Raw genomic sequence first — 21809 nt, 5'->3', positions numbered from 1 at the left:
TGAGATAATTAACAGTAATTAACAGTTTAATCTGATCAAAAACTTTTTTAAAAAAAAATTTTTTTCCAATATAACTCAACACAAACAATTATAATAAGCAAATATCTTAGACTTTTTCAACAACATCTAAATTAAATATAGCTGCCATCTCTACTCCCACAGATCCAACATGGATGGTAGAAATGAAATAAAACATATTAATACTGAAGTGTCTCATTTATATATATATATATTAAAAAAAAGGATGAAGCTGGGTGTTTGGCCACAGCCAGACTTGGTATTAGTCAGTCAGTGTCGCCAGCAAGACTCATGTCCCTTCGCCTCCGTCCAGACTCCTTTATTAGTCGTTTCCAGAAACACATTAGTTTAGCAACTGGGGACCAACAGGCCTGGTGCAGACAGAGGACCTCTGTGTTTAAAGCTGGCAGAGAGAACATGCCAAGGTCACGGCACACTGAGACAGACAGGGCCACCAAGGATCCCACTTTGGGCTCCATGTAGACACCAAGTTCAAATGATCAGGGTCAAGTTGGACATAGGGAATTTTACAGCCTGTTTTGGAGACAGACTGTTTATAGATGAACCCAATCTGGTGTCTGTTGTCCTTGCAGGGGCCTTAGGCTGGACCACACTGCATAAATGTAGACTGATGACTGGACCACAGTGTTTTCTGCGAGTCATAAATCTGTATAAATGACCAAACGCCTACTTGTATGCTGACCCGGTAAAAGTAATAATAATATCAATTTGTGCCGCAGGGGTTCATAGAAATAAAAAAAATAGATCACATGAAACCTCAACAAATAATTTCCTAATCAGATTAATTAATAATCCATCCATCCATTTTCTGACACACTTTATCCCGAATGGGGTCGGTCCAGCTGTCAATAGGCGAGAGGCGGGGTAAACCCTGGACAGGTCGTCAGTCCATCGCAGGGAAACAGAGAGACAAACAACCATTCACACACACTCACACCTAAGGAGAAATTAGAGAAGCTAATTAACCTAACAGTCATGTTTTTGGACTGTGGGAGGAAGCCGGAGTACCCGGAGAGAACCCACGCATGCTCAGGGAGAACGTGCAAACTCCATGCAGAAAAAGCTGAGGAATCAAACCCACGACCTTCTTGCTGTAAGGCAGCAGTGCTACCCTCTGCGCCACTGAGCCGCCCTTATTAGGAATTTAATCTGAGCCACGCTGTCCAATAGCCATATGTTGCATGCATATGCTCTCATCTCCTGCACTGCACATATTTATTTACTTATTTTTTATTTTTCTCTCTCTTTTATCCACCTTACTTTTATCTTTTTAAATATTTTATGTATTTCTTCTTGTGTTTCTTCTTTTATTTTTATTTTTTCTGTGATTTGTGAAATGTGAACGTGTGTGTTAAAGGTGTACTACTACTACTGCACAAAAATTTCCCATACTGGGACAAAAAAAAGCTACTGAACTGAACTGAAGACCATTCCAGGAGCAGACTGCAAGATGCTAAATGAACAGATAGAAAATGATTCAAAAGATCTTTCTTTGTCTTAAAGCCTAGAACATCATCATGGGACCTACAGTAAATGCCTGCACACGCAGGTAGAAACTAGAAATAAACCTAAACAGGAGTTCTGTAAACAGCAGTTCTGCAAAAATGTGATTGTAAAGCTCATCTTAGAAAAAGTAGGCAAAGAACAAGAGATCTGGGAAAACATTTTCTGGTTAGATGAGTCTAGAAGTGAATCATCTGAACACGAGGTCAAAGGAAACATTGAAACAGCCTTTGAGAAATGTTAACTGAAGCATAGAGGTGGAAGTGTCATGGTATGGAGATGCTTTTCTAAATCAGGACCAGCATGCTCACTATCATACTGTTAATTATTTTATGATGTATCAGATGGTGTTTTAGGAAAATGTGAGATCATCTGTAAACCATTTAAAGATCAAAAAATGGCTATGACCTAAAACAAACCCACCGAGGCCTGGATCTGGAAACATTAATAACTCATAAAGGTTGACCTTTAGGTAACAAATAAAAACTGTCTTTGTCCTTCAGTGCCATGGTTCCCAAGGGACATCCAGGACTTGGACCGCTTTGCTAACCAGATCCTCAGCTACGGTTCGGAGCTGGATGCCGATCACCCTGTGAGTTCTGACTCATCCATCATCTACTGCTTTACAGCATCCTTCATCTCGCTCACATGTTTGTATAAACACACGTCCCTTCACGCCCGCGCTGCTCATAAAGGGGCCAGGCCGTGAAGATGACAGGGCGCTCTCCACCACCCTTTGTAATGGAAAATATATAGACCCACAAATTGATGTCATTGCTTTAATAGAGCCCCTGTAATTATAGATAATTGCTCCCTTTTGACAGTGTCATTAAAGCAAAATGGATTCACTGCAAACTGAAAAACACTCCTCAAAGGCTTCATCTGAATATGTAAATGATGGTTTCTTGTTAGAGTCGCTGTGCATAATGCTGTCAAAGGCCACAGAGGGTTTAGCAGAGGATTTCCACTCTTTGATTTAGAGCATCAGTTCTAATATGGCTTTCCCTTTGTGTGTTCAGGGCTTCAAAGATCCGGTGTATAGAGCCCGCAGGAAGGAGTTTGCTGACATCGCCTACAACTACAGACAGTAACCACCCATTTATATTAAGATATAAATCTATAAGTTGTTGAAGGGTTTAAAATGTCAGAGCATTGTACCTTTTTCTGCCTAAAAAACACATTATATGTGTTCTTTTTTATTTCAATCTAATATTAGTGGAAGATATAAAAAAAAAATGTATTTTAAAAAATTTTATGAGTGTCATGCCTTATGAATTACTAAAGTAGAAGAAAAATGGTACATGTTGACTTTCTAAAGGCAAAAAAAGTAGAGCACAACTACTAAGCTTCCATGACATGGTGTCTACTTCCCATGGAAAAAGGGAATTGGATTATTAGCCAGATGTGCAAAGCAGGTATAGATATTAAACCAGAATTCTTGCAGCATTAATTTGAACTAAACGTTCTAAAGTTTGCAATATTTTTGTTGGTATGTCATTTAAAATTGAAATAAAATACAGCAGAGTTGTAACAATTAAGAATATAAAAACTTTGAAGGGTTTTCCAATGCATCGTATAGATATTCATTATAAAATGACCTTCATCCTGACATCGCAGTCATTTTATTTAGTCGTATTTTTCCACTAACAGCTAATATCTTCACCTTTATCTTTGTCCCAGTGGCCAGGCCATACCCAGGGTTGAATACACTGCGGAAGAAAAGGCCACATGGGGAACAGTCTTCAGGGAGCTCAAGGCTTTGTACCCGACTCATGCCTGCCGTGAACACAACCGGGTCTTCCCTCTGCTGGAGGAATACTGTGGCTACAGGCCAGACAACATCCCACAGCTGGAGGACGTCTCCCGCTTCCTGCAGTGTGAGTCCTGGTTGATGAAGAACCCAGTCTCTTCATCTTAGGGCCTTAAAAGACCGTTAGACCTGACTGGCTACGGTGGATGTTTACAAAAATTGCAAATGAGCCAATGAAATAAACAACCTCAAGTACCATGAAGTACTTTTCTTTACATTTGCTCATATGGATATGCAACATTAACTTCCTTATTTTTTTTTTTTATTGATTAGGTTATAAATCTTCAGATGTTTTTTGATTACCACGGCCGTTTGATTTTCGCTATTCCCATATTACAGATTATAATCCTTATACATTATAACACTGTTATTCAATGGTGACAAAAGTACACACATTTGCTACTATAGATACTGCAGTTTAAAAACACTGGTAAAAGTTGAAGTATCAACTTGACCTCTTTACTCATCTAAAAGTAAAAAAGTATGTGCTCCAAAAACTACTTAAAGTATAAAGTAACATTTAAAAAAACAGCCAGATGCCACAATATGAATTGAAAACTAAATTTTTCGACTATTTCTAAAAGATTCTTTGAGATAGGGCAAAGGATGAGGGAGGTCTTGTTGGTCTCCGTCTCCCGATACGCTCTCGCCTGTGTCCGACCTTTCAGCCATTTCAACATATTTTTCTGAATCCAACATTGTAAATGTAAGGAATAAAAAGTACAGATACTTTTGTGAAAATGTAATGACTAGAAGTCAGAAGTAGGAAGAAAAATAAGTAATGGAGTAAAGTATAGATAACTAAAAAGTGTACTTAAGTACAGAAACCAAGTATTTGTACTTAGTTACTTGACACCTCTGCTGCTATTAAACAAATACAAAAAGGCAGGCAATACTGATGGCAAAGCAACTTCTAAGTCACGTTAATCATATTACCGAATATAGTTGGTTAAAAAGCTAAGAATGTCAAATATGATAAGAGTTCAGTTAAAAATGTAGGTATTTAAACATAGGCTCATTATTTAAGGCTTAACAAGTTAGTTATATCATCTTTAAAATGAAGGAAAAATGACAACTACATGATTAAAGATATCAGTCAACTCAAACAAAAAAAAAACCTTATCAATAATTTCTTGGTTAGTCATTCGTTCATACAAAAAAAAAAGTAAATAAATACATTCAGTCAAAAAAAAAAAAAAAAAAAAAAGAAAACTAACGGACAAACAAAAAAAATCAAAAAAACACCTTATCTAAAATTAAAATGTAATAATTTGTTCTGCTGTTGCTCAATGTTAAACATAAATATAAAAAATATTCAGGCCTACTTGTTTTGCTTTATAATAAATTTCTTTACATCATCGCCAAAGTAAATAACTATTTTAATCGAGTAAAAATAGAACCGTGGCAACTTAGGCTAATAGCTAGTTTAAGTGAATGGATGTAGCCATTATTTATAATTTAGTTGTTAGCATAAATTAATCTTGCCTATATGTTTTACTTTGCCATAATTCATAATAATGCCATACACAAGAAAAAAAGTAACTTAATTTGTTCATAAAGTGAAAATATATCTGGTAGCTTTTGGCTAGTAATAAATCTTTGAATAGATTAGCACTATCGTTTCTTTTATCATAGATCATGTTTTACCCCCCAAAGAAAATGTTTATTTGTTTTTGATCCAAGAATGTTTTATTTTTTTATGTTTACAATTTACCTAAAATAATGAACATATTTACAACTGACAAAACCTACGATGAACCTTGGCTAAAAATTGCTAGCGCAACAGATTAGCACAAGGTGTTTCTGATTACGCATAAAATTTTAAGTAATGTGTTGCATTATGTTTAAACTGACACTTATTTTCTAAAACTATTTACAAATAAATGGTTAAATGGTTCAGTGTTTTATTTTGCTTTCAATTTTATTTTATTATTTTTTATTTTGTTATAAAGATGGTTAGGGGATGAGTTTGTTGTTTTCACTGTTTTGTTGTTTTTTATAAAACAGAATGGGTATAAACATCTCTTGGTGACTGATAAATTAAATTCTGAGTCATGCTTGTCTTGCATAACACACAACATGAAACCCTTTATTTTGGAAAACCTCTGAATGGGAGGCTTGACCTAATGAAATGCCCCACTTCCTGTGTTTGCCCTTACTCAATGCTTGTAAGGAAAATGGCCTCAGTTAAATGTCATGTCTCTGCTGCTATAAAACAGCATGCACAGGTTTTCGCCTTCGCCCAGTAGCTGGTCTGCTTTCTTCCCGTGACTTCCTGGCTGGACTTGCGTTCCGTGTTTTCCATTCCACGCAGTACATTCGTCACGGCTCCGTGCCCACATACACACCTGAACCGTAAGCATTTAAAAGTTTGCTTTCAATCTAAAATATGTCAATCAAATATTAACGATGTTAAATCATATTTCAGGGATGTCTGCCATGAGCTTCTGGGACATGTCCCTCTGTTCGCTGACCCCCGTTTTGCTCAGTTTTCTCAGGTAATTACCCTGCTGAAGTAAAAATCTTAATCTGGATTAGTTTTCATAATCTCAATAAAAACGATACCCAACTGTATTCTTTTTTCTGCAGGAAAGTTAAGCACAACTTACATGGTCTTATCTATTTTTCATCTAGGAAATTGGGCTTGCATCTCTCGGTGCTCCTGATGAGTACATTGAGAAACTTGCTACTGTGAGTAAATTAACATATAAAGAAAAATCTTTTCTAGAAACGTTTGATTTGTTTAAAAAGCCTCCCAGTTCAACTAAGTGATCAGCTTCAAACTAGATGAAAAAATTATAATCTAGACCAGCAGTTCAAATGAATTAAATTCAGCTTTGATTGTAAACTAGTAAATAAATAAGGGCCGTTGTTAGTCGTACAAAACTAAAAATCCCTTTGCAAGTAGCACTACACTGGGACATGATATCCCTTAGCAAAAAGTAGTTTATTCAAGTATACTAAAAGTGCACTAATTTAATACTTAAAATCAGGCAGTGCACTTAAGAGTTTACTAATTCTAAACTATATTTCATATACTAAACAATAGTATAGCGAAGTGTACTTGACTATACTATCGTTTACTTTATTGTTTACTAAAGTATAATTTAGTAAACTTAAAAATGTCCCAATTTAGTTCTAAGAAGTATTACTTTAGTAATACTTCAAGTACACTAAAAGTACATTGTTCGGTGTACTTTCTAAACTTATACTTAAGTATTCTTAATATAATTTACTTCAATTATACTACGTTTTGCTAAGGGATAAATGCATTGATTTCTGGTTTTGGTCGTTTGCTGATCTGAATCATACAGGTGTGCTTTTCATAAAGCCTAGGTTTTTCATCAACGGTCCTGGAAAAGTTACAGTTGATGTCAATCAGTCTGGAAAAAAAATGCAATAAATAATTTTAAAATCTTGTGTCCATAGGTGTACTGGTTCACCATAGAGTTCGGACTCTGTAAGCAAGGTTCGGACGTCAAAGCTTATGGAGCTGGGTTGCTGTCATCGTTTGGAGAGCTGAAGGTAAGAGGAAGCTGAGCAGCAATCATAGATCATCCGCATCAGGGATGCTTCAGTGTCATAACATCATTTTGTTGCACTGCAGCAGCAGAATGAGGAGTGGGTTAGTGGTTCACTCGGATTCAGGTTTGCTGTCTCACTGGGGAGTCAGCCTGCTGGGTCAGCAGGGTGGCTGTAATTTAGTTCACTGGGTGAGCCAAAGTAGAGAATAACGGATGAGCAGCTTGCTATCCAGGTCACAGGTTACATCATCTGCTGTCAGCAACGGATGTGCACTCTGCCAAACCACTGGCAACGCTCTGATTCATGCTGCACTTCCTGCTTATTGCTATAAAAACGGAACCATTGAAGAACCTGAATCCATTTGTGAACATTGTTTTTTTTTTTTTTTTTTGCAGTACTGCCTAACAGACAAGCCCCAAATGAAACCTTTCGACCCAGAGAAGACCAGCCAGCAGAAATACCCGATCACAGAGTACCAGCCGGTGTACTTTGTTGCTGAGAGCTTTGAAGATGCCAAAGAGAAAGTGAGGTAAGGGATATGATCTACAGTGCGGTGAAACAACCTCATATTTGAATTGGATTATATGTGATAATCCAACACAAAGCACTACAATGAAATAATAATATTTCAACTTTATTGATCTAACATTGCAGAAATTTAGCTCTGCATTTAACCCCTCCCCTTGGGGAGCAGTGGTCTGTCATTGTGGGGCACCCAGAGAGTAGTGTGGGGTTAAGGGTCTGTGGGTGTGGGGTTCGAACTCAGAACCTCAGGATTCCACTTCCCATATATTTACCCTTTTTTAACAAATAAAATGCAGGGAATCTTATTGAACACACCATCCCCACATCAATGCATAGTAGTGGCAGCAACATGATGGGGGATTTTTTAAATTTATTTCAGGTCAAGGAAAGTATATGAAGGTTAACAAAGATAAGTAGAGTAAAATAATTATATTGGGAGAAAAAGAAAAGTCAGAGTTTCTTCCATTTTGCTGTAATAAGCTACATAATGTTGGTGGTTCACCTAAAATGCTACAAAATACAGAAACATTTTTAGATGTCACGTGATAAAATATAATCGTCTCCTTGGGGCTTTTTAATTTCTTTTTTTTTTCTTTTTAAGAAGAAATGTTTCCACTGGGGCTTAAGCCAATTTGTACCTGTCCACAGGAAATTTGCTACCACCATCCCCAGGCCCTTTTCAGTCCGCTACAACCCCTACACCCAAAGCATCGAAGTCCTGAACAACACCCAGCAGCTGACCAACCTGGCAGAATGCGTCCACAGTAAGCGCCGCAGTCCTCCCACCCTTTCATTCTTCTGTCTCAGCTATAGTTATCTTTTTATTCTGGTTTTAGGTTAAATATATTGAACTCAGTTGCTGGATTATCAGAAAAATGAGATGGTGTTTCTATGATTAGGATCCTGAATATATCTGTTTTAAGAATTGTACTGATCAGCAAAGGTACAAAAAAAGATAGACGGTGCTGTAAGCTCTTACTTTGTCCCATAATAATGGCAATAGCACAATTAATTACTAATGTACAAAAACATAAAGGTAGGGAACAAGTTTAAATGGGAGGTAGGATACAAATAAGGAAGTGATGAAAAGGTAAGGAAAGGAGGATGGGGAAAAAAGAAGGAGGGAAAGAAAGTAGGGATGGAAAGAAGGGAGTTAAGGATCAAGGGTGGAGGGAAAGGAGGAAAAAAGGGAGGCAAGTCCAAAAAAAGAAGAAAAAAAGTAAAGGATAAGCAAAAAAAGGAAAGAAAAGGCCACTAGAAAAAGAAAGGTGTTAAAAAGGAAGATCAACATTTGGATAATGAGATAGAGAATAAGGTGTGAGGTTATGTGGAGGTTTTGAGGACCCAAATGCAGAGAGGAGTAGGCACAATGAGTCTGGATGGTTTAATGAAAGCCGAGGGAAACGGAGGCAAAAATCCAAAATCGAAAAATATTTAAAAACCAAACAAAACCAATAAACGTCATAAAAATACTCAAAGAAAGCAAGAGACTAGGAAGCAACAAAACAACATCTACAACACACAAGAAACCAGCACTGAATGAAGGCTCTGGTGCTCTTTTAAACCCAGCACTATGATTAGAAAGATGTCTTTCACCTCTACTGTACCCAAGTTCTCCACAAAGATCCTCTATAGTAGAGATGCACACCTCGCACTAACCCACAAACAGGAACCCTGACATAAGGGCTGGAAAATATATATATATTTTAGTTTACAGACTGGGTGTGAACTCTGATGACAGCTCTAGCTTTTTTTTAGTAGTTTAATGCTTTAAAATAAAAAAAAAAACAAAAATCAATCATTTTTTTTTATCATTCTTTATTTTAGATTTATTTCCAGTCTTTTTAAAGCAGTAAAAAACAAGACAATTAAAATCAATAACATAATATAACAAGAGGGGATTATTATTCTATGAGTAAATTGAAAAGATGCAACAATTTTAGGCTAATTTCTTCTCCCTTTTATTTTCTTCAGGTGAACTGGGGAAATTGTGCGAAGCCCTTCGGAAACTGGAGTGACTGCTAATCCAGTTGGACGTGATCGCTCGTCTCCGCCTTCTAAATGATTGTTCAGTTACTAAGTTTTTAATATTTCTTCTCGGCTTGCTTAAAAGTTAGATACATAAACACAGCAGTTTGAATCATACTATATAAGGCTAGAGCAATATGAAATAACAGCTGTAACTCGTAACGTATACAGGAAGATGTTAGGAATGTGTTTGCTGAAGCTGGAGGTATTTCTGTCAGTATTACACCAGTGTGATTTTTTTAGTGGATTTATTTTTCAAAATAAATGTATTTCTCAGTCAACACCTTTAACTTAGCTTTGTTTAATCTAAACCTCACATTGAGCACATTTTCTCTTATATGTTTTTATTTGATTTGTTTCTAAGCATTTTTTTGCAAAAAAAAAACACAACTCTCTCCTGTTTCCACTTTTAAGTTGTTTCTAAAAAATTACTATTTTTACGCATGAAAAAGAAATAAAGACAAATTTAAAAAAAAAAATCTCATGGGAGGGAGGGATGGATGGATGCATGGATGGATAGAGGGATGCATAGCTGGAGGGAGGGGGATGCATGGATGGAGGGATGGATGCATAGAGAGAGGGAGGGAGGGAGGGAATCGATGCGTGGATGGATGGAGGGAGAGATGCATGGATGGAGGGAGGGAGGGATGGATGGATGCATAGAGAGAGGGAGGGAGGGATTGATGAGTGGATGGATGGAGGGAGGGATGCATGGATGGAGGGAGAGAGGGATGGATGGACGCATAGAGAGAGGGAGGGAGGGATTGATGCATGGATGGATAGAGGGAGGGAGGGATGGATGGATGGATGGATGGAAGGATGCAGGATGGATGGAGGTAGGGAGGGAAGGATGGATGCATGGATGGAGGGATGGAGGGATGGAAGGAGGGAAGAAGGGATGGATGCATAAAGGGAGGGAGGGAGGGAGGGACGCATGGATTGATGGAGCGAGGGAAGGAGGGATGGATGAATAGAGAGGGAGGGAGAGAGGGATGGATGCATAGAGAGAGGGAGGGAGAGAGGGATGGATGCATGGAGGGAGTAATGGATGAGGGATGCATGGATGGATGGATGGATGGATGGATGGATGGATGGATGGATGGATGGATGGATGGATGGATGGATGTGAAAAGATTCAACCAAACAGTTTAAACCTGCTTTTGTGATGTTATAAAGTGAAATGAAAAAGTCAACATAAAGCTGTATATCAGGCCAATATGATAGTTCTTCATGAAACTGAATCAGATACACGTTTTAGCTTTCAAATAATAGTAAATTAGTTTAAATTTATTTTCCAAAACCTTTAACTCATTTTTTAAATATATAAAAAGGATCATTTTAGAATTAAAAATAAATATTACAACTACAAATCAGTAAGAAGGGAGATATTGAACATTTAGGAAGAGATCCTAAACCTAAACTGCGCTATTGCAAACTAAATGTTCCTGTTATTAGTGGGAAACATTTATGTAACCCGCTTTGTTTATTATTGCATCTGCACTCACCTGTTAAAATGGGGTTTTTCCTCTCCAAACAGAAGCACTTGTAGAGCCATAAATAGAAATAACACCATGACGCGCAAGGGGTCCCCAAAAAGCCGGACCCACATGTCGCACTTACGCAATTGATCTCCATCAAAGCGTGAGGAGCGCTTATTTAAGCGCAGCAGGCAGGAGGAGCGGGGATGAACGCGCACCATCTGTCTGCTCCACTGACCGAGAAACCTTCAGCGCAGACCGGCCACATGAAGACCGACGGCGCGGCGCAGACGCTCAGCGGCAGGAAGCAGAGTCTGATCGAGGATGCGCGCAGGGAGCGCATCAGCAGCGGCTCCGCGGGGCCCTCACCGGGGCCCTCACGGTTCGGAGACGGATCCGTGTTCGAGGAGAAGGACGGAAGAATGAGCGTGAACGTCCTGTTCAGCCTCAGCAACGAGAAAAACTCCGGATTTTTCCAAACAGGCAAAATATTCCAGGTAATAATTAAAAGATGTTGACATTTTTTATTGCATTTTTTATGCTTATTTTATTATTTTCGTAAATGCAATTTCCCATTTTTATAGATTTTAAATCTACAAGAAAAGAAATAAAGTTTCTTTATCTTTATGTTAGTGAATTATTGATTAGATATTTTATTATTTATGACAAAATAAAAACATTGCTTAAGCATTTCTATTAACATTACTCCATCATTGAATCATTATATTTGCATTATGTTCTCTTTTTGATATTTATATTTTATCCAATTCAAGTTTATTCTGTTTATTATCTTAGCATTTAAAAACTAAGATACAATCAGAGTAAATCAAAACTAAAAGAATTTAAAATAAAAGAATATCGTAGGGACATTGTTTTTATCTGCAAAAAGTTATATTTCACACATTACAAGTTACAGCTTTAAAATATTTCCTTTCTAAAATACCACAATAAACCACAATAAAAACATAGTTATCTTGAATTTATTCTTCAATTTTGTATTTTTGGATTTTAATCTCTAAGATTTGAAATAGCAAATCAAATATGTAAATAATTTGTTAATATTATAATTAAGGTTTTTTTATATAAGAACAAAAAAAATAATATAAAAATTATATATTTTTATTTTTATTATTGGAATTATTATTATTTTACTATTTTTATTATTTAAAAAAAGTTAGAACTGTAAATATACAGTCATATGTTTATTTTAAAAATTTTTTTATGCGTTTATTACTGTTTTCAAGGCTGCACTTTAAAAAATGAAACTGTCTAGAGCTGTTTTAAACGAAATTTCGTTTTGGATACACTTGTGTATACAAAATGAAAAAATAAATCTGTCTAAGTCTATTAAATGATTTCTTTTAGATTGAGAATTAAGAGTCATTTAAGAGATTTGAAAGTTTAGAAGAGACACTAATGATGGGAACTTAAAAATCTAAGGCTAGGACCCCATTTTGGTTCATCAGACACAAAGTATTTGATCTAAAGTTACTCTAAAGAGAATCTTGGTTAAATTTAGAAAGAACAGCTTATCCCAAAATCAGTTAAATATTTCCAGGAAGAGGTGGAGATAATTGGGCAGATTTTCTGATTGTTCAGACATTTTGTGATATTCCTAAGATGTGATTTCAGTAGTTGGTCATAAACATATTTCTGAGATTGTACAGCAAGAAATCTACATGTTGTGCTTTAATTCACAGAAATAATTCATGAGTGAATAAAAAAGGAAAGAATCAAGAGGGACAGTTTCATTTAAGAAAATCAAGTCCAAATCAAGATATTTTGAAACCATAAAATTCAGCTTATTCTATATTATTAGTCATATACGTTTACTTTAATTTAATGTGCTAAACTTTAACTAAATGTACCTAATCATGCAGACACTTTATTTATTTATCCATTTATAGATTATGATATGAAGATTTCAAAAGATATCGTTGAGATTTCCAGACAATACAAATTCTGGGTTTAGGCCCCTGCAGTGTTGCGTATTAAGATGAAAACATTTAGGGAAGTTGGTATAACAGTTTTTATGCTTGTGTTATGGAAAGAAAAAAACACATTTTTAAGTGTAGCTTGAAATGCCAAAAAAGGTTTAAAAAAAACAACAACAAAAAAACACTGGACTTTGTTTTTTCCCCAAGTTTGAAGACATTTAGTTTCCCATCCAGGAAGCTTTATCTTAAGCCCCATCGCCATGCAGGGGACCAAAACATCTCACCTGGTCAGCCAGGCCAACAATGACCCTAACGACTCCCCATTACTAGGTGGTGGAGCTGTTTTTCGGTTTAATTTGCATTTAAAAAAATAATAATAATAATTTGCATGTTTTCTGAGCCATAATTTGTTTTGCTACTCTATAAAGCCTGAAACTCACTCTAATCCAGACACTTTTAATTGAGAAAGATTCCTGGATGGGAAACAAAACATCTTCTAACTTGGAAAACAAAGTCCAGTGGTTTGTTTTTTTAAACTTTTAAAACTTTTTTGGAATGACTATGACTTGGATGACTGAGAATCTTCACCAGCATGTAGCTTTAAACCTAAGTATTCAAAAGAAAAGCTACATTTTTCAACAACTTTCTGCTCATTTAGACGTTTGAGGCCAAACTTCTCCACGTGGAGAGCCGGCCAAAGAGGAAGTCGAAGGAAGGCCTCCCTGACCTGGAGTTCCTCATCCGGTGCGAAGTCCATCGCTCGGACCTGGACGTGTTCATCAACTCCCTGAAACGGGTCGCTGATGATGTTCGCTATCTGCCTGAGGAAAAAGGTAGGAACCTCACTCTTTTCTAAACTACCTCCTTTACTTTAACGTCCCTTAATAAAATCCACTGCACCACAGGTAGACTTATAACAGTCAATATCTAAACACTTCTTTGGATTCGTCACAAATAGTCATAGTTTTCTGTCTTTGCAGCTCCCTGGTTTCCCCGGCAGATAAAGGACCTCGACAAGTGTAACCTGCTGATAACTAAATTTGATCCTGACCTGGACTGCGATCATCCTGTGAGTGTTTATGGACAAAACAGACTTTCCTTAAAGTGGTCCTGATCAACTCTTCACCAGACTGCCTGAATATTTATGAAGGATTTTCATTGGGGTTACTTTATTTCCTCTGAGGCAACTGATCAAGACTACTTTAAAATGATAACAAGCATAAATAAGGAAGGAAATTAAGGTCCTTTTCCTCTTTTCTGCAGGGATACAATGACTTGGAATACAGAAAAAGACGAGCTGTCATCTCTGAGCTGGCCTTCAGATACAAACAGTGAGTAAAATCTCTTAAACAATGTTAATTAATAATAAAAATCAAAGCCCTCTCCTGAAGATCATCTCTGTTTTGCAGAGGCGACCCGCTGCCCTCGGTGGAGTACACAACAGAAGAAATATCCACATGGTGAGCTTCAAATTCTGGTGCCCTGTTTGAAAATGATCTAAAATGTAGCAGAAGAGGTGACGCTGTGGTGTTGCTGTGCTTACAGGAGGAAGGTTTACCAGCAGCTGAGGAGCATTTATCCCAGTCTGGCCTGCAGGCAGTTCCTGGATGGTCTGCAGCAGCTGGAAAAGGAGTGCGGATACGGAGAGGATCGCATCCCTCAGCTTGGAGACATTTCTGCCTTTCTGAAAGGTGAGAAAAATTAGGAAACAAGATTAAAAAATGTTTTGTGTTTTCTATTAAAAAAGAAAATGGAGAAAAGTATCAAAAGGAATGTAAATCCATGAAAATCTGTCAAAACCACTATAAAATAATGACTCTTATTAAAAGAGATGCAACAGAATTATATTCATATTCATAAAGTTGTAGTTTTTTCAGCTGTTAAATGACTAACAAGATGACTACAGATGCACAGAATCAACTTTGCAACATCAACAAAATCTGAATCTGGCATTAAAACAGTTATGAAGAAACAGTTCCAGAGATGTGTAAGGCCTAACCTGCTCCGCCAGATGGATTTGCTCCGCATATCCATCTGGAAACCTTCCGTTGCAGTAATTTTGGGAAGGGGCGAAAATACTGGTTAGCTGATTGGCCTATGTTGGTGATAGACGGGCCAATAAACCAATCAGATCAACAAAGCATATGACGTACTAACAGAGCGACGACGAAGAGGAGCCAATTGATAGATCAAACTCTTGCCGAAACCAGTCGGGAGAAGAGCAAAAACATCTTTCCCTCTGAGAAAAGCCTCCAGAGCAGTGTTTTGCTCTTCTTTCAGTGAAGAAATACGTTGTAATTCCGATAAAACTTGCTCCATAGCCACGCTAACGCTAGTTTCATCGGCTGAAGCCGCCATGTTCTTTAGACTGAACGGTCGCGCTTCTCGTTGCGTCACATCTCAACCTGCCTCAAAGCCAACGCTGATTGGACGTTCGTTTGGTGAACGGCTCCAAATTTTCTTCAACGGAGAGTCTCCAGACTGATTAGCGAGTGAAATCTTGAAAGCTTGCGAGATCAGGATGGTCTCACGAGGCTACGTAAGGCCTGCAGCAGCAACACCATCATGCACTGATGAGCACCGGGAGTCCCCATGACCCACATCCACCCAAGATCCGAATGTTTCAGCCACCGGAATTCCACCATGCCACAACACAGCCCAGGCGCCACTACAAAGCACCATAGTTCATCAGTAACTTTCTCCCACCCCCTAAACATGTCTATCCATCCATTCATCCATCTTCTCCTACTAATTCCATCAGGGTCACAGTTGCCTTTCTCTGGCAGGCGACAGGCGAGAGCTCATCAGCTCATCAGTCCATCTCAGGGCATCACAGAGACACACAACCAAGAACACACACACTCACACCTAAGGAGAATTTAGGAAAGCCAATTAACCCAACAGTCATGTTTTTGGACTGTGGGAGGAAGGCAGAGTACCCGGAGAGAACCCACGCATGTACAGGGAGAATATGCAAACTCCATCCAGAAATCAAACCCTTGCTGCAAAGCAACAGTACTAGAAACAGCTCCACCGTGCAGCCCCCCCATAACATGTAGAAAAAACGATTAACCTTAAGTGATTAAGTTATTATATTTTACATTAAGGGTGTTTATTGGCTTGAAAAAAACAATTGAAAATTCAATCTATCTTTTTATCCCACTTGAATGAATTACTCTGATAAATTAACGTTTTATTGATATTGATAGACCATCTGTTTTTTCAGGTCTGTCACTCAAATAATAATAAATAATAGATTCTTCTAAATCTAGAAATGGTCAAATATTTTTAACTTTTTTACTTTTCTTTTGTGTGTTTAGAAAAAACTGGTTTCCAGCTGCGCCCGGTGGCCGGCCTGCTCTCAGCCAGAGACTTCCTGGCCAGTCTGGCCTTCAGGGTCTTCCAGTGCACCCAGTACATCCGTCACTCGTCTTCCCCCATGCACTCCCCTGAACCGTGAGTTAGTTTCCCTGCAGCAGCTTAATCATTTCTTTAAGCTTACTCTGTTTTTGACTCGGATCAATCTGCCCTGACAGGGACTGCTGCCATGAGCTCCTCGGACACATCCCCATGTTGGCAGATAGGGAATTTGCACAGTTTTCCCAGGTAAATATTCACATGAATTTTCAAAAAAACTGAAGTATTTTTGAATTGAATTAAAAGCTGCATTTTCTTTCTTAATTCACATTTGACAGTTTGTTTAACAGTTGTTTTTTTCCTTGGTACCAGGAGATTGGACTTGCCTCACTTGGAGCTTCAGATGAGGAGATTGAGAAACTTTCAACGGTAAGATATGAGCTACTGCTACCATCTAGTGGTCAAACTAAATAACTGCATCTGTATAATAAAGTGCTCCTCTGATTTTTAATTCTGCTCCTCTGCAGCTCTACTGGTTCACTGTGGAGTTTGGCCTCTGCAAGCAGAATGGAGAAGTGAAAGCTTACGGTGCAGGTCTCCTTTCCTCATATGGAGAGCTTGTTGTAAGTTTTCTCCTTTGTTTTCCCCACCCACAAACCTTCTACTGCATTTTTTTGTTGTGCTGACGGCCCTTTCACCTTTCCCTACCAGTATGCCCTGTCAAACAAACCAGAGTACAAGCCATTCAACCCAGAAGAGACAGCTGTGCAGCCGTACCAGGATCAAACCTACCAACCGGTTTACTTTGTGTCTGAGAGCTTCGAGGACGCAAAGATAAAGCTGAGGTACTTAGCTCTTCATAGGAAATAAACCGTTGAAAAGACATTTTACAAAACAGAAAATAGTCTTAATAGCTCATTGCTTGAGCCAAAATAATTAAATCGTTTCCCCAACGTTTTGGATAGGCACAAATATTCCCAGCTTCTCAATAATTGTAAACTGGAAGAAAAACAATACAATTTCTTCCAAATATATTGAAAATGACATATCAAAAAAGTTTGGAATGCATGTTATTAAATAAAAGAAATCCAATAACAGCTTCGTGAAAACAAAGGAACTCAACAGACATGGGATATGCGAGAACAGTTAAAAGCAAAATTAGAGGGTAAAATATGAGGTTTGACCCATTTGATGAAGCACTGCTTAAAACATTGTTTGCTAATGCAGAGAAATGGACAGCCTCCTTTTCTGAAAGTTCAAGCAAGGATTAATCAGAAAAGCAACCAGGAGGCAAATGTTACCTCTGGAAGAGCTTCAGGGATCAGCCGCTCCAGTGGGAAATTATTGACTGCAATATTTGTCACGATTTCCTTAGTTGAAACAGTTGAAACAATGAAAATAAGCAACAGATGATCGCATTTATTGCTGGCTGCAAACTATGATGCAAAATAATATGAACACACCAAAAAACGTAAAGATTGATGTCTACAGATACTCTCCATACAATCTGATTAAACTTAGGCTAGTCTGAAAAAAAAACAGGAATAGGACTGAATTTCAGAAATCGAAAGCCGTCATGTATAATTTACAAACACAAAATTTTAATTAAGACTTTTATTTGTACAACAGTTAAAAAATACATAATTTTACACTAGCTTCAAAATTGACACCATTTTCTCTTTTGTTTCATATAAAAGTCCAATAAAATGTATAAAGGCTTGTGGTTCTAACGTGGGAAAATGTGAAAAAGTTTAAGGGTAGAGAGTAGTTACTGGAAAGCAATGTAAAGGTTACAGTGACTGAAGGGCTGCAAAAGTGCTGCAAATATAAAAGTACAGCAATCACAAAGCTTACACTGACACAAAACATGCAAATGGAAAATGTCGTAAAACAAAGAGGTCTCAATTAGAGATAATAAAGATTAGCAAAGGAAAACAGTGCTGCAAACACATAAAGGATGCCAATAGACAAACACACACAAAGGAAATGTTCCTTTAAGCTGTAAAACTAACTCCAAGTTAAGAAATTCTCCAGACCACTAGGGGGAGACGATCATTGACATTATTACAAATCAATGTTTATGGACCATACCATTACTAAGAATATAGATGGGATGCCTGCCCAGAGGACAATTGGCGGGAAAAAAAATCTGCCATTTCCTTTGAGTGTTTTTAAAAACTTAACTTACTCTTCTGTCGCATGGAAACAGCAAGCGGTCGTCGAGGCACTAATGATGCGTCATTAGGACGTTTCTCATTAGTTGCATTTAAGCGACCAGCTTGGGTAGTCACCATCAGCCACTATGTGAAAAGTACTGCTTATAGGGCTGCAACTCTATAACTCCTCAAAATGAAATAAAGTTTTTTTTTTTGGTGAAGAGACAAAACATTTCAACATAGTAAACAAAAAAAATCCAGAAGATTTACTCAAAATGTTTTTGGGAATAACCAAGCAAACACCTTTGTTTTGCGGCTGCAGTCTCTATGTTTTATTTTAGTCATTTTTTTTGTTTGTTTTTGAAGTACTTTTTTCAATTTTGAAGTTTATGTGTTTGCAGCAGGTTTGCACACATTTGCCCCCTTGAAAGGCACATGTGAAGCTATTAAGAGTGGCTAAAATCACTTCAAACCAAACTAGCAGACGGCTTTAAAGACGTGCTTTACATCTCAACCCTGTTGTGTTAGCCACTTGCCTGTAAAGAAATGGAAAGATACTGCAATAAAACGTATCACACCTGGAAGAGTCTTCAGGTTCAACAAGGAAATCAGCAGAGCAGCTATAGTGAGGGAATCTTAAGAGCAGCTGAGAGTCCAGGAAGATCCACAGGCACATCTTACTTAGGAAATACATTTCTGCCTGAGCAAAGCATGCATAGGACTGGTAACAAAAGGGTATGAGTGCATTTCAAGAAGGCTGCCATATTGGTATTCATCAGAAAGTCCAAGGATGGACAGCACAGCAGAAGGCTGGTGCAAATTCATTTACTCTTATCGTGTCAATGTGGATTATGCTTTAAGGAGAGTCTGCATAATGCCAGCAATGAAGCCTCCGGATTCAAACCATGTGTGGGGTTTATTTTCCTCTTAAGGCTTTTCATTTCTCTAAACTCTGCCAAAAAAATGCTTCCAGGAATAAACAGTGAGAGCAGGATTCCTTTAAGAACAACTTCTCAGTAACAAAGTAGTTTAAAGATTAGAGGTTTAGTGCTGGCCCTCTGTTAGAGCAACATTAACCTAATTAGTGTCACAGGAAAAATGTTTGGCCCGGTATTGACAAAGACAATACGGTTTCCTCCATCAAAGAAAGGGTTGTTTATTCGTAGTATTTGGTTATAATGTTTTGAAACAGGGTTTATGTGGGCCAATTTTTTGATGAACCGCACTTCATGCAGATATCTAGAGTTTCTGGTCCCTGTGATTGAAAAATATACAACCTTTCTCTGAACCACTGATGTATTCAACTTTTTTTCCATTCTTTTATTTAGACATTAATGTTTCTCTCTAACAGGAAATACTCTGCAAGCATCAAGCGTCCCTTTGCTGTCCGCTATGACCCTTTCACCTGCAACGTGGAGGTTCTGGACCAGCCAAGCAAGATCCAGAACGCTTTAAGCCAAGTCCGAGAGGACCTGAAGACCCTCCACAGCGCTCTGGAGAAGCTCAGCTCATCCTAAGTCCAAAACCTAATCATCTCCAGAGATCAGACACAGAAACCTGAAGGAAGGCCAATTATTTTTTAAAGTGGCCTGAGTAAACATTCCCAAACCTAGAACATATGACTGTAGTTAATTTGTGTGTAAAGTGTACAGATTATGTAAAAAAAATTTAAATAAATGTTTATTTTCATGAAATTTGTCCTTAAAAGTTGGGTTTTTACATTAAAAAGAGGCAGAAGTTGCTGACGCAAGAAGAGTTGAAAGAAAAGAAGGCTTGTAGACCATTTTCTAGCTTCTAATTCCAAACCAACTGTTTTCATTTGGGAAATTCTTGGAAGCCATTTGTCTTTGTGTGCTATTAAGCAAAGGGAAGGAGCTAATTATGAATGATTTGACTATCGTGTTGCGTTTCTGCTGGACGGGGTTAGAGCCAACAGTGAGGCCCAGAACATTATCAGGACCAGGTCAGCGAGACCTTGCAGTGAAACCGCAGCACGGTCTGCAAAGTTGCACTGCTGACAGATGCTCTTCTCGCTCCGTTTCTCCCTCTGCGTGCGACCGTAAGGTTTGTTTTCTTTTCTTCTCTCTAACAGAAGACCAACATTTTGATCTCAGGCGACAGTGCGTATCAAAGCGGCTCACGTCAGAGCCGTCCCTCAAGAAGACAGATCATCTTAATCTGCTGGATTTATGGAGAAACAGCATCATCAAGACGTCAGCCGCAGTGACTTGGGAGGCTTTTCTTTTCCCATAATTGAACTCACAGTAAATCAACCCCCCTCAACGGAAAGCCTTTGTTTGCAGAAGAGGAAAATATCTCACATTTTATACTTTACTGAAACTTGTTCTACAATCATTCTTCCCCTTAAACCCACAAATCTTCCACAGAAGTTGTGTTTTCAGGATGAGAATCCACAGAGAGCTAAACAAAAGCAGGTTGCTGGGGCAACCGGAGAACCACAAAGAGGGATTCAGTTCAGTTCATGTGCCTTTCATGCGTCATCCAAGAAAAAGCATCTCCTGTACTGATGGCAGGGCAAACTCATCTTAAAACTAAATTATAATAAGGTTATCAGGTTCACCTTATCATCAGGACGTTTCTTCACCCATAAACATGTGAGTTAACTTTCAAATCCTATGGATTATTGTCAAATGACCGTGTTTCCTTACAGTAAAACAACAACAAAGGCTGACAAGCAAATTTCTTGGGATTTACTGGACTAAATAAGAACCAAGACTAGCTAAATATGGATAGCTCCAAAAAAAGACACTAAAGGATGATAGGATCTCCACACATAAGTGTCTGAACGTCCACCCTAATGACTATATAGTGGTTATGCCATTTTAAATGAGGGTCCAAACGTCTGGTGAAAAATTGAAAATCTATGAAAAATTTCCCACAATGCACCTTAAAAAGCAGTGATCATCCATGGTCACTAGATGAGCAAATATATCCCAGATTGCTCTCCTCGCAAAGCATTGTTGGGTTTGTTGTGGCGGTGGCAAATAACGAAAATCGTGCAAGAGCCATGCGGGGACGCAGAGTTACGTGACCGACGGACAGCGAAAAGAAGTGATCATCTGTCCGAACGGTCAGTTAACCGAGTTCACTATAAAGTTCACTATATAGTCCCCGCTCTATATAGTGATTGAGGGATTTAGGGGTTAGTGTGGATGTTCGGACACAGCCATACTCCTCAAACCAGGATTTGGAGGATTTGGGCTTGGAGTACCAGAGTTCCTTGCAGTTAGTGATGTTATGAGATGAGCCGAGGCTTCGAGGCGTGTGTCGAGTAATGGAGGGGGCGTTTCCCCGAAGCACCTGTCGAGGCGTGATTCATTTAGAGGCGGGGCCAAAATTAATGACGTCCGAGGCCTCGCTACCGTGATACCACGTGACCGCCTCGGGAAGTGGTTCGGGAAGCGCAAGAATTTTGACAGGAATTTAAATA

General features: G+C 38.2%; 2 protein-coding genes across 3 annotated transcripts in view; both read left to right on the top strand.

Annotated features, from left to right (window-relative positions):
- The window catches only part of pah (phenylalanine hydroxylase), a 15921-nt gene extending 6055 nt beyond the window's left edge, over positions 1-9866 (top strand). For both annotated transcript variants that reach the window (XM_015375457.1, XM_015375466.1), the window contains exons 4-13: positions 2046-2134; positions 2562-2629; positions 3223-3419; positions 5572-5707; positions 5781-5850; positions 5987-6043; positions 6782-6877; positions 7273-7406; positions 8051-8166; positions 9377-9866. In XM_015375457.1, coding sequence (XP_015230943.1) covers positions 2046-2134; positions 2562-2629; positions 3223-3419; positions 5572-5707; positions 5781-5850; positions 5987-6043; positions 6782-6877; positions 7273-7406; positions 8051-8166; positions 9377-9420 — 1007 coding nt within the window. In that variant the 3' untranslated portion in view covers positions 9421-9866. The remainder of the gene's footprint in view (positions 1-2045; positions 2135-2561; positions 2630-3222; positions 3420-5571; positions 5708-5780; positions 5851-5986; positions 6044-6781; positions 6878-7272; positions 7407-8050; positions 8167-9376) is intronic.
- Positions 9867-10886: 1020 nt separating this feature from the next.
- Positions 10887-19966, top strand: LOC107085478 (tyrosine 3-monooxygenase-like). The gene is made up of 12 exons (XM_015375807.1): positions 10887-11405; positions 13504-13678; positions 13826-13914; positions 14109-14176; positions 14255-14305; positions 14391-14536; positions 16166-16301; positions 16382-16451; positions 16575-16631; positions 16730-16825; positions 16914-17047; positions 19710-19966. Exons 1-12 carry the CDS (start codon positions 11115-11117, stop codon positions 19873-19875), a joined length of 1479 nt encoding a protein of 492 aa, XP_015231293.1. The 5' UTR covers positions 10887-11114; the 3' UTR covers positions 19876-19966.
- The last annotated feature ends 1843 nt before the right edge of the window (positions 19967-21809 follow it).

The sequence above is a fragment of the Cyprinodon variegatus genome, unplaced genomic scaffold, assembly GCF_000732505.1.
Source record: "Cyprinodon variegatus isolate N-32 unplaced genomic scaffold, C_variegatus-1.0 Scaffold7, whole genome shotgun sequence".
NCBI lineage: Eukaryota > Metazoa > Chordata > Actinopteri > Cyprinodontiformes > Cyprinodontidae > Cyprinodon > Cyprinodon variegatus.
Note: the sequence above shows the minus strand (reverse complement) of the source record. Positions and strands in the feature narration are given on the sequence as shown.

What these genes read in the sequence shown, in the direction of transcription:
- LOC107085478 (XM_015375807.1), top strand. Translation starts at nt 11,115, where the DNA reads ATGAACGCGCACCATCTGTCTGCTCCACTGACCGAGAAACCTTCAGCG. An exon ending in CCCATGCACTCCCCTGAACC is followed by an intron (nt 16,302 to 16,381) that starts GTGAGTTAGTTT and finishes CTGCCCTGACAG; the next exon opens with GGACTGCTGCCATGAGCTCC. An exon ending in AATTTGCACAGTTTTCCCAG is followed by an intron (nt 16,452 to 16,574) that starts GTAAATATTCAC and finishes CCTTGGTACCAG; the next exon opens with GAGATTGGACTTGCCTCACT.